The 12,900-nt window shown below is 40.0% G+C and overlaps 1 protein-coding gene across 2 annotated transcripts in view; it reads right to left on the bottom strand.

Annotated features, from left to right (window-relative positions):
* Positions 1 to 1,630, bottom strand: part of TAB3 (TGF-beta activated kinase 1/MAP3K7 binding protein 3) — a 43,450-nt gene extending 41,820 nt beyond the window's left edge. For both annotated transcript variants that reach the window (XM_006881776.1, XM_006881777.1), the window contains exon 1: positions 1,439 to 1,630. In XM_006881776.1, the coding sequence (XP_006881838.1) occupies positions 1,439 to 1,540 (102 nt within the window). In that variant the 5' untranslated portion in view covers positions 1,541 to 1,630. The remainder of the gene's footprint in view (positions 1 to 1,438) is intronic.
* Positions 1,631 to 12,900: the final 11,270 nt, after the last annotated feature.

Genomic DNA, 12,900 nt, shown 5'->3' with positions numbered 1-12,900 from the left:
TGCTTCTCCCAAAAGTTATCCAAAGGAAGAAAAACCATAATCAAAAGCACATTGAGACCTTGTGAAGGATGATGCGAAATTCAGTGGAGGGAGCTTTATGTTTTGTTTTATTGTTGCTCCTGTAGTGAGAAAATATACTACCAGTGAAACCAACTATTTATTTTAATAGGCACCAGCAGTCAGGAAATCAAAAAGCGTATCGCAATGGGAAAGTCTGCTGTTAGGGACCTCTCTAAAGTACTCAGGAGCAACGGTGTCTCTCTGGAGACTAAGGTGCGCCTGATACAGGCCATGGTTTTTGCAATCGCTTGTTATGCATCAGAGAGTTGGACAATGACTAGGGAGGACAGAAGGAGAGTTGATGCCTTTGAGCTGTGGTGCTGGAAAAGAGTACTGAATGTACCATGGACTGCCAGGAAAACAAACAGATCCATCTTGGAGAGGATTAAACCAAGCTACTCCTTGGAGGCAAGGATTCTGGGGCTTCGTCTGACATACTTTGGACATGTTGCCAGGAGGGATGGGTCCTTGGAGAGGGACATCATGCTTGGGGGGGTGGAGGGACAGCGCAGGAGGGGAAGAGCCTCTATGAGATGGATTGATTCTGTGACTGGGGTAATCTGGATGGGTGTGTCAGAGGCAGTGTTGTTGGCGCAGGATAGAGCAGGGTTTAGGGCTGTTGTGCATAGGGTCGCTATGAGTCGCAAACGACTCGACGGCACATAACAACAACACAACATTATTGTTGTTAGGTGTCATCAAGTTGACTAAGACTCATAGCAACCCTATGAACAACAGAGCTATTGCATATGATTAAATTAAAAAATAGTCATACATTTTTTAAAAATTGACTCAACAGTATGTATTATTGCTGCTGTTAGGTGCCTCTGACTTGTAGCTACCTTATGCATAACCGAATGAAATACTGGTCAGTCCTGTGCCATCCTCACAACCATTTATATTTAAGCCCTCGCTTAATATTGATACATCTGACATTCAACTGTGAGGATTTGGGAACTAATAGCACAATCTATGAAATTAAAAAAATGAAAGGTGGTTTTGGGTTCCCCCCTCCTCCCTTTCACCACACGCCTTCACTCTTTTCTCTAAATTAGTGATTCTCTATGGGGAGAGATTTTGCAAGACATTTGGCAATGCCTGCAGACACTTTTGGTTGTCACAACTTGTGGGGGAAGGGGAGTTTGCTATTTGCATCTAGTGGGTAGAGACCAGAGATGTGAAGTATCCTATAATGTGTAGGACAGCTCTCACCAAAAAAAACCCCTACCAACCAAAAGTGTCAGTAGTGAACGCTAAGGTTAGAAAACCTTGCTCTAAGTGACTTCTCCCCTATAAGAAAACTAAGGTCTAGTCACCACAACACAAGCTAATTCTAAAAGTAAACATATCATCTCCTAATCATTGGTAGGTAATCTACCTGTAACATGCATTGAGAGACCACGCCCTCCGGAATCTCAGGGAAGCGTTGCCGGAGATCATGGAGAACCTGAATATCCAGCTGAGGACTGCTTTGCGCCATGCCAGAGCAAGTGGTGATCAAGTTTCTCTTAAGGAATGGATGTCAACAGGTTTTCCAGAAACAATGATCTGCCAAAAGCACTGTCATTTTCTGTTGAAAGAAATCAAAGTGAAGTTAAGTTTAATGACATATTTCACTTCAGTCAAATCCTTACCAGCAACTACCTTTATTTAAATGGGGAATTCTAAAATTAGTATGCTTCCCTTCAGAGTTGTAAAATTCATGAACACAACTTTGCCAGAATTTTCTAGGTAATATAAGTAAAATCAGTAGTTAAAAAAGCAAAACAAAAGCTTGCAACATCAGGGAGGTAAAGGGAAAGAGCGGACAGTAAAAATTGGTAAATAGATAACAGATACACAGTAAGACGTACGAAAGGAAAGTCAGTAAGAGTCATTTAGGGCATGGCTGATGCAGTAGCACCAAAGGAAAGGAAGACACAGAAAGATTTAGAAAGGTTAACTAAAGTCTGAAGAAAAGCGGGAAAAGTACAATTACACAGCCGGTACTGAAATTAATGTTCTAGAACAAATGTGTATAAATGGTTGAATAAAAAAGTAATTTGCTTTGTAAACTCACTCAAATCACAATTTAAAAAAAACAAACACACCCTACCATTCCATTTTAATAAAAAGGTTTTTTTTTAAAGCAGCAGCAAGATTAAAAATACAGAGCGGTAGTAACTGGCAAACATCTTTCTAGCCTTGAGAAATTCTACTTGTGTATACATAATCACTCATACTTTTCTCAAGGGCTATCTACATCACCGCTCCAAATCAGAAGACTTAATCTGATGTCTGAAATAAAAAAAACCTTCATGAAACAAGGAATTAAAAATATCACAAAGTAGACTTGTCCCATCTTCCTTCTATACTCTCTGAACTTAGTAGTCCAAAGGCTTGAATCCGAGTAAAGAAAATTCAATATCTAAGTGAAATATCTGGGCAAATAAAAATGGAAAATCAAAGTCCTTTGTTTTCAACGATGTTGATGCTAGCTTCTCATTAGCCAGACTCTCCTAGTGAGGATCTCACCTAATTCTGGTGCCACTGGCACCAGAGGGTAAAATTGATGGGTACGGCTTCAGTAGAGGAAACTGATCAATATCACAGGCACTAGTCAAGTTAACTACAAATATAAATAAGACACTTCTAGTTTTGTACCATCAGGTCAGAACTGACTCATAGCTGACCCTCCAGCAGGTTTTCAGAGGCAATAAATTACACAGGAGACTGTCCATCCTTCTCCTGCAAAGCAGGTGGTGGATTCAAACCATATACCTTTGCATGTTGTTGTTGTTGTTATGTGCTGTCGAGTCGCCTGCGACTCATAGCGACCCTATGTACAACAGCCCTAAACTCCGCTCTGTCCTGTGCCAATAGCACTGTCTCTGACACTCCCATCTCAATGATCCCAGTCACTGAATCAATCCACCTCATAGAGGGCCTTCCTCTCCTGCGCTGTCCCTCCACCCTCCCAAGCATGATGGTCCCTCTCCAAGGACCGATCTCTCCTCACAACATGTCCAAAGTATGTTAGACAGAGCCTCAGAATCCTTGCCTCCAAGGAGCCACCCAGTTTAACCCTTTCCAGGACAAATCTGTTTTCCTAGCAGTCCATGGTATTCTCAATACTCTTCTCCAGCACCACAGCTCAAAGGCATCAATTCTCCTTCTAGCCTCCTTGGTCATTGTCCAACTCTCTGATGTATAACAGGTGATTGCGAAGACCATGGCCTGTATCAGACGCACCTTAGTCTCCAGAGAGACAGCACTGCTCTTCAGCACTTTGGAGAGGTCCCTAACAGCAGACTTTCCCATGGCAATACGTCTTTTAATTTCCTGGCTGCTGGTGCCAAGACTGTTGACTGTGGAGCCAAGCAAACTAAAGCTGTGTACAATCTCAATCTCTTCACCATCCATCCTGATGCTGCCGATTGGTCCAGTGGTGAGAATCTTTGTGTTCTTGACATTGAGCCTCAATCCATATTGGAGGCTGCAGTCCTTGACACTCTGCAGCAGGCGCTTCAGGTCCTCCTCAGTTTCAGCAAGCAGGGTTGTTTGCATAGGCAGTGCAATTCTTTAAATTGGCAGCATCAATGGTCAATAAACTGGTCTTCTTCTTAATCTGTTTTCCATTTAAAAAAGCAAAAATGTGCAGTGTATACCATGTTGCTGTTATGTGTCATCGAGCCAGAACTGACTCATAGCTGACCCTTCAACGGGTTTTTAGAAGCAATAAATCACACAAGAGGAGACTACCCAGCTGTCTCCCATGGAGCTGCAGGTGGATTTGAACCATGTACCTTTGGGTTAGCAGTGCAATTCCTTACCACTAGACTTCCAGCACTACACTATTTACTAAATAGTCAAATATTTTAAAGTTGGAGAAAATAAATAGCTGTGTCTTCATAGGAGGCACAGAAACAACAATATAAGGACCAAATCTTTTGTTTCTTACAATCAGGCCTCAGAACTTTAATCTATTGGTAGAGCAACACAGAGAACCTCAAGAAGATTGTATTTAAAAAAAAAAACCCTTTTAAAAAAATTAATGAAAGTTTACAGAAAGGCTGGGCTTTCCTTCATTCATTCATGTATTTTCCTCCCTTCCCCACCTTTGTCCCTCCAATTCACTTTGTACTGTACTTCTTCCAGATTGCTCAGAAATATAATTGTTGTCATACATATAAAGCTTCATCATACATTCGTTTCTTTCCTCTGTTCCAGTGTAGTATTCATTACCTATCCACTCTCTTCCTGTTCTCCCTCCACCCTGTTAATCCTATTATATAACAGAGATCTTACACAGTATTTGTCCTTTTGTGGCTGAGATATTTCATTTGGCATGTCTTCCAGATTCATCCATGTTGTGTACTGTTTTACAACTTTCTTATTTTCATTGCGGCCTAATACTCCATTATATAGATGGTTCATAGTTTTTCTAGCTATTAATTTGTTTTCAGGCAACTGGACTGCTTCCATCTCTTTGCTATCGAGAATAATGCTGCAATAAACATGAGTGTGCATACACCTGTTTGTGTCACGACTTGAATTTCTTTAGGGTATATTCCCAGGAGTAGGATAACCAGGTCAAATGGTAATTCTACAGCCAAACTCTGAGAAAGTGCCAACATTTTTTTAGAAAAAAATTTGAAAATACTGAGTTACTTTTGTTGGTTTATGACTGTTGTGTGCTATCAAGTAGGACTGACTCATAGCTGACCCTGCAGTGGGTTTTCAGAAGCAGTAACTCACATGAGAAGAGACTATCTTTCTCCCATGGATCATCTGGTGAATTTGCACTGCCTGTCTTTGGTTTGGCAGCTCAGCTCTTTACCATTAGGCCACCAGAGCTCCCTTATAATTAAGTGCATAATTTAAAAATAAATGCCATATAAACACAAATCTGAATTTCATTAGAAAAATTCAAACTCACTACCATCAAGTTGGTTCTGACTCACAGCAACCCTCCACTGGGTTTCCAAGGCTGTTTCATCATAAAGGAAGGAGAATGCCCATCTTTCTCCCAAGGAACCATGAATGGATTGGAACTGCCTGATGGGTCATCAGCATAACTTCTGCAGGAACAGAACAAAGCTATTTTGCATATAACGTCTTGACTTTTATTAGGTGTCTGTCTCTCCTCTGCTAAGTCAATATTCTCAAAGTGTTACATACATTCATTGTCTGGTGGATAGCTACGAAGCCCCCTGTATATGGCTCTGCCTTTCCTCAGGTAAAAGCCTAAAACAATTAAGGGGTTGTTTTAATGACATGGTAAAGCTTCGCCTCTCACACTTTGGACATATTGCTCACAGACGCTATTCCTTGGAAAGGGACATCATGCTTGGAAGGGTGGAGGGCCAGCAAAGGAAAGGAAGACCCTCATCAAGATGGACTGACACAGTGACGGCAGCAATGTATGGTGAGGATGGCACAAGATAGGACAGGGTTCAGATCTGTTGTTTATAAGGTTGTAATGAGTCGTACTGGACACAACAGATCCAAACAACAATACTCATTAACACAGATGTCTAAAGGGAGTAATGAAAATGAAATTGTGAGAACGGCAACTTCTGAGTCATATGTGTATGGGCTATATGGTCATCTGGTATTGCCCTGTCACTACATTTCACTCCTCACTGTACCCTAATCAGGCCATCACACATTCAAACATTCTCCACCATTGCTCCGATGTTAAATACAGAGGGTATCTTCTATCCCTTGTGCCCTCTGCAATATCTAATACTACTAATCCTTCCTCCCCCCATTCATTCTTTTCTTCAGCCTCTACCATGTCACACTAGCCTGGTTTCCTCCCACCTCTCTCATCACTTTTTTTTAATGTTGAAATTTCCCTGAGTTTTGTCCTACGCTGTCGCCTCTTCTCATCCTCTTGCCCAAGATATCCAAAATGAAACTTATCTCCTCACTACAACTCTTCTCACAATATTCTGTTCAGTCCTTGAAAGTTACCATTAATTAGAAAGTGTTAGTTACTATTCAATATTCTCTTGTTAACACTGCTGCAGTAGCTTCCTGCTGGACTTTTTGCCTCTGGTTTTGCCTTTTCCACATAACTCTGCCTGAGTACCTGTTTTCTAAAATACAAATCTGATCATATCCCCTCCACTCAGCATTCTGGAAAAAAAATACAATCATGCGTGATTGTGTTATATGCCCTTCTTTTAGGGAATCAGCCCAAGATCATCCATATGTCTGAGACTTTTGTACATTTATCTTCAATTTGAGATACTTAATTCATGTGAAACCTATACATAGACCAAGAAGCTGTTGTTCCAACAGAGCAAGGGAACACAGCATGGTTTAAAATCAGCAAAGATTTGTGTTGAGGTAGTATCCTTTCTCCACACGTATTCAGTATGTATGCTGAGCTAATAAATCTGAGATATATGAAATAATAATATGAAGAAGGAGCAAGTTTGGAGGAAGACTCATCAACAGCCTGTGTTATGCAGAGGACATAACCTTACTTGTTGAAAGTAAGGAAAACATGAAGTAAGTACTGCAGAAGATCAAAGACTATAGCCGTCAGTAAGAATTACATTCCAACAAGAAAACAAAATCCCACACCACTGGACCAACAGGCAACATCATGGTAGATGAAGAAAAGACTGATGTTGCCAATTGTTTCATTTCATTTGGATCCACAATTAACAGTAGGCAGTTAAGAAATCAAAAGTCATGCTGCATTTAGGGAAATCTGATGTCAAAGACCCCTCAAAAGTTCTAAAGAGCTAAGATGTCAGTTTAAAGACTAAAGTTCACCTGATCAAAGCCATATTGTTGTAAATTGCTTCCTGTGAGTTTGAAACTTGGACAGTGAATAAGGAAAACTGAAGAAGAATTGATACCTTTGAATTGTGGTGCTGCAGAAGAGTACTGAATATCCCATGAACTGCCAAAAAAGCAAACAATTCTGTCTTGGAGGAAATGCAACCAGGTGCTCCTTAGAAGCAAGGATGATCAAACACCTTAGATACTCAGGGCATGATGTCATGTCAGGAAAAGCCAGTTCTTGGGGGGGAAAAAACATCATACTGGGAAAAGTTGAGGGTCAGAGAAAGAGAAGCTGATTCTCACCAATATTGACAGTGTTTGTAAAAATGGGCTCAAGTGTATCAGAGATGGTGAGGATGGTCCAGGATAGGGCAAGGTTCATATCTAATTTTTTTAAATTTATATCTAGTGTTCACTGGGTCGCTCTGAGTTATAGCCAAATTGATGGAAGCTAAGAACAACTACTCTCAACTAACAGCTGAGTGGTAAGGAATTGCACTGCCAATGCAAAGGTACATGGTTCAAATCCACTAGATGCTCTGCAGGAGAAAGATGGGCAGTCTCCTCTTCTGCAAACTTGCAGACCCTGTTCTTAAAACCCATCGGAGCACCATTTATGGGTTGATTCCAACCTGACAATACACAACATTTATCCTGTACATAATGATTCTGACGACACCTCCTCTAACTAGGAGTCCCACTGACACCTCTTCCCCAGAGTCTTGCTTCTATGTCTTTCCTGCACTTACACTGGGCTAGAGGTAACCCCCAACTGCTGCCACAAGAGCACTTAACACACCATCCTGATACACTTGTGTATCTGAAAGTCTCTCAGATAAAACTAGCTCCACCTGGAATGTGGTGGTGTATCAGACAATGGAGCAGCATTCAAAAAATGATGGAACCAGGTCACAAGAACTGGGAGCCTGCCTTTTTGAAAAGACTTTGGTCCATTCTGTGACAAACTGAACATCATAGTCATTAAAAGCATTAATGAATTATAAGTTTTACCAAAAAAAGGAATCCATGTGTCCTGCTTACTACTGCATTTTCAGAGCATAACCCAGTTCTTGCTCACATTATTTGTTAAATGGTAAAGAATTTTTACCTAGCCAAAATACTCAAATTTAGGTACAATCCTCTTGACACTCAAAAACTGAAGATGATACTGGTCCAACACAGATGGTGAAATCTTTAAGACGACTGCCCTTAGTCACCCTTCAAAATGGACCAAAACTCATCCTTATGGCTCAATTTTCAGTCAAATAATAGCCAAGTGACACCAACACCAAGACACACTTACTCCTAAAAATAACTAACCATATAAGGTCAAAAGAGTAGCATTTGCCCAAGGATAACAGCCAGCAGGCAGGAAGAGGCAGGATAAATGGAAATGAGAATAACACGAGAAAGTAGGGGAGGTACAATTGTATTATGAGTGTTCTAATTAATGTTATAAAACAAAATACATATGAATGATTGAATGGAAAAATCCAAATGTCCTGTAAACGCTCACATAAGTCACAAGACATTTTTTTTAAAAAGTGGGATAGTTAATATGACTAATGCTGGATATATTGCATATATTTAAATGGAAGCTAAAGCATGTAATTTAATGAAATATTACAGTCATTTAAAGAGAAAATAAACCATATGATCTAAGAACAAAAAAAAGTGGGCAAAAAGAAACAGATGATCCATCCCTTAGATGCCCTTGTCTCCTACTTCCTGTCTTCCTTTCAAAAAAATTGGGGCAGCCAGAATCACCTATGTAAGATGGTATATCAGTGACTGCGGTGGGGGGGAATAGGTTGGAGGAACTCAATCAGTGGGTATATTTTTCTGATTTGTGACTTTTAAAATATTTCAAATATGAAATGCTAAGAAGCTCTATCGGATTAACAATCTAGCTTTAATTTATAATGTTTTTCTGACTTCTTAACACTAATATAACTTTTGCTTTCCTCCAACAGGGTTTCAATCTTCCATCAATTTGACCAAGATGGACATTACCTGCCATTTTCACAGTAAGGCACTAGCCAGTGCCATCAACCAGATGAGTAACCTTGCCAACTGCCTGCGGCTCTAAGGCAATGCTGGTCAATAAAAAGACAATGCAAGTCATACATAGCACTTTAGATGTCCGTGTAACCACATTAAAATTGTAAAAACTTGGAGAGATTAATTTTCATATATTTTATTTAGCCCAATATATATAAAAGTGTAAAAATTATTGATAAGATTTTTTTTTCAACCACAGGCGGTTATCTAAGACTTTAAAAACACATTTTACAGTAAAGTATTACACTGTATTTTAAAAAAATCTTAGAATACAATTAAGATTAAAAAAATTCTCAAAGAAGAGAAAAAATTCTGAGTACCTTGTGATAGTATATATTTGAATATAACACATATTAAAACATACCAGTTACTACTGTCACTTTTTGTCAGTGGATGCAACAACAAAGGTAAAAATTAACTTGTAAAAGTAAATATTAACTTGTTTGTTAATAACAGTTTCTTATACAGTGTTTAAGCGATTATGATAATTTTGGGATTTTCTCCTTAGATACCTCGCTAACTTAAATCTTCTTTGGTAGTTCCTTTGAGGGTATATAACTGATTAGGCAAAGGGTCTAATTTAACATCAAGCACAAGGTAGGTGTTGAAAAACTGTTAGGTGAATGGGGGAAAAAAATTAATTCCCTGAACTTAATGGTAAGAATGAGGGAGTTCTGGTGTCGTAGTGGTAAGGAATTGCACTACCAATGCAAAGAGGTACATGGTTCAAATCCACTAGCTGCTCTGACCCGAGTGATTTCCTGCCTCTGAAACACCACTGGAGGGTCAGCTACAATCTGGGTAAGGATGATCTTCACCTATCTGCCTCTGTGTATGGATATGATTAACAGATTTCCTACCAGGACATAATTCCTTCATATTTGAGGGGCTAACCACATTAAAAGGACTTTATGGCTATTTAATTATCTTCAATAAAAGGCTTCTGAAGCAACCAGAGGCTTAACTTGATCTTTCCTAGTGGCTCCAAAGAGAGGTTTTACTCCTTTTCCAACCTTAATTATAAGTCTTTAAAATAAAGGCGTTAACACCAGTACCTTTTTGTAATAAAGAAGAAAAGGCTACAAGACTAAACAAGAATAGACAAGTTTTGGGTGTCAAGAGCTGGAGCTTCTTATTTCAGTGCTCTTGTTCTTGTTATGTGCTGTGGAGTCAGAACGGACTCATAGCTGACCCTCCAGTATCTTTTTAAAGGCTCACACAGGAGGAGACTGTCCATCTTTCTCCCATGGAGCAGCTGGGGATTAGATGCAGGGACCTTTGGGTTGGCAGCACAATTAACACCTTAATACACGGCTGCCAGAGCTCCCTCAGTGCCACTGTTGTACTGGTTGAGCAGGAATTGATTCATAGCTGACCATCCAGTGGGTTTTGTGAGGCAGTAAATCACATGGGAGGAGACTGATCATCTTTCTTCCAGGGAACAGCTGGTGGATTCAAACCATGCTCCTTAACACTATGCCACCAGAGCTCCCTTGTTGCTATTAGGTCTCTTGGAGTCAAGTAAGACTCATAGAGACTTGAGTCCCTATGAACAGCAGACTTGAACCCTGTCCTATCCTATGCCAACCTCATAATCTCGGCTCATTGCTGCAGTCACTGTGTCAATCTCTTTGGCTAGGGGTCTTCCTCTCTTTCACTGTGCTTCCACCTTTCCAACCATGATGTCCTCTCCAAGGAAAAGCCTTTCCTAACAACATGCCCAAAATATGAGACAAAGCTTTAATATTTCACCTCCACGGAGCATTCTTGCTGCACCTTCTCCAAATCATATCTATTTGTTGTTTTGGCAGTCCATGGGACATTCAGTCTCTTTTCCAACCTCACAACTCAAAGGCATCAATTCTTTTCCTGTTATCCTTATTCATTGTCCGGCTCTGTAATGCATACTAAGTGACTGAAAAGACCATGGCCTGAATCAAGCACACCTTGGTCCTCAAACTGGCATCACTGATACTCAGAAATTTAGAAAAGACTAGGGCTACACATTTTCCCAGTGCAATAAGTCTCCTGATCTCCTGACTGCTGTTACCAAGTGTACTGATTGTGGATCCAGATAAGATGAAGTTGTTGAGTTTCAATCACTTTCCATCTATCATGATGTTGCCTATTGGTCCAGTGATGAGAATTTTCCTTTTGATGTTGAGATGTCATACATTTGAAGGCTGAAATATATGATATTCTGCCAGCAGGTGCTTCAGGTTCTCCTCACTTTCAGCAGGCAAGGCTGTATTATCTACATAACATCGGTTAATGATGAGTCTTCCTCCAATACTGATGCCAAATTCTTCATAGAGTGCAGCTTCTCAAATAAATTTCTCAATCTACAAAGATTCAATAGGTATGGAGAAGGGATACAACCCTGACACAAACCTTTCATCATTTTAAAATGTATAGTGTTCCTTTGATCTGTTTGCACAACAGCCTTTTGGTCTAGGTATAGGCTTCTTATGAGCACAATTTAGTGTTCTTGGATTCCCATTCTTCTCAATATTAGCCATAATTCATTATGATCCACACAGTCAAATGCCTCTGCATAGTCAATAAAGCACAAACAGACGTTTTTCTGGTATTCTTTGCTTTCAGTCAGGATCCATTGGACATCAGCAATGATAGCCCTAGTGGTCTAATCCAATGATAGCCCTAGTGGTCTAATCCAACTTGAACTTCTGTAAATTCTCTCTTGTTCCGGCTGGATTTTCATTATTTTCAGCAGTATTTTGCTTGAATGTAATATTAACACGTTGCCGCACATGACGGTAATACAGTGGAAAAAAAAGTGTTTCTAAGCACGGTCTCATTTTAAAAGTGTGCGGCAACGTGTTAATGATACTGTTAGATGATTTCTTCATTATGTGGGATTGCCTTTCTTGAGAATGGGAACAAGCATGGATCTCCTCCAGTCAATGGTCCTCCAAATTTCCTGACATCGACTGGTAAGCACATCCAGGACTGCATCTATCATTTGAAACATGTCAACTGGTATCCCATGGATCCCTGGGGCCTTATTTTTTGCCAGTGCCTTCAGTGGAGCTTGAATGACTCCCTTAATTACCACTGGCTCTTTCTTGACCATATGATACTTCCTGAAAAATTTGTGTCAGCCAATTCTTTTTCATACAGTGATTCTGTGTATTCCCTCCATCTTCTTTTGATGCTTCCTGGGTCATCAGGATCTTGTCCACAGCATCTCTAAGTACTGAAACTTGAGACCTGAATTTGTTTTTTGCCTTTCAGCTGGAGAAACGTCAAGCAAGTTCCTCCCTTGAGAGAGGAGAAAGCAAGCAAGCTCCCTTAAGAGCTGCTAATTCTCTACTAACTTTGGCAGCCTTCAGAAATCTCAAGTACTACCGAGGACAAAGTTACTGCTAACTTTATCATTCTAACAATTAGTTTCCATTTACTAAAGAACTATGTCACTATAGCAATTATTCTCCATTTTATAGAAGAAAATTAAGAAAGCTGTGCATCAGGGCTGTAGCCTCTCTACTTTTTATCTGTATGCTGACCCAAACAGGATTGAAGACTTATTAAAAACCTTTGTTATGTAGATGACACAACCTTGCTTGCTGAAAGTGAGGAGAGCTTGAAGCACTTGCTGCACAAGATCAAAGACAGTCTTCAATATTGAATATTGACTTACATCTCAACATCAAGAAAACAAAAGTTCCTACCTCCTGACTGGCAACATCATGATAGAGGAAAGACTGAAATTGTCAATGACTTTATCTTACTTGGATCCATAATCAGTACCCTTGGCACTGAGGAAATCAGGAGGCATATTCCATTGGGAAAGTCTGCAGTCAGGGACCTTTGGAGCAATGATGCCAATTTGAAGACTAAGGTGTGCCTGATTTAGGGCATGGTCTTTCCTATCACTTGATATGCATCTGAGGGCTGGACAATGAATTAGGATGACAGAAGAATTACTGATGCCTGTTAGCCATGGTGTTGGAGAGAGTATTGAATATCCTACGG

The sequence above is a fragment of the Elephantulus edwardii genome, unplaced genomic scaffold (assembly GCF_000299155.1).
Source record: "Elephantulus edwardii isolate Elephantulus edwardi_28Jun2011 unplaced genomic scaffold, EleEdw1.0 scaffold00016, whole genome shotgun sequence".
NCBI lineage: Eukaryota > Metazoa > Chordata > Mammalia > Macroscelidea > Macroscelididae > Elephantulus > Elephantulus edwardii.
Note: the sequence above shows the minus strand (reverse complement) of the source record. Positions and strands in the feature narration are given on the sequence as shown.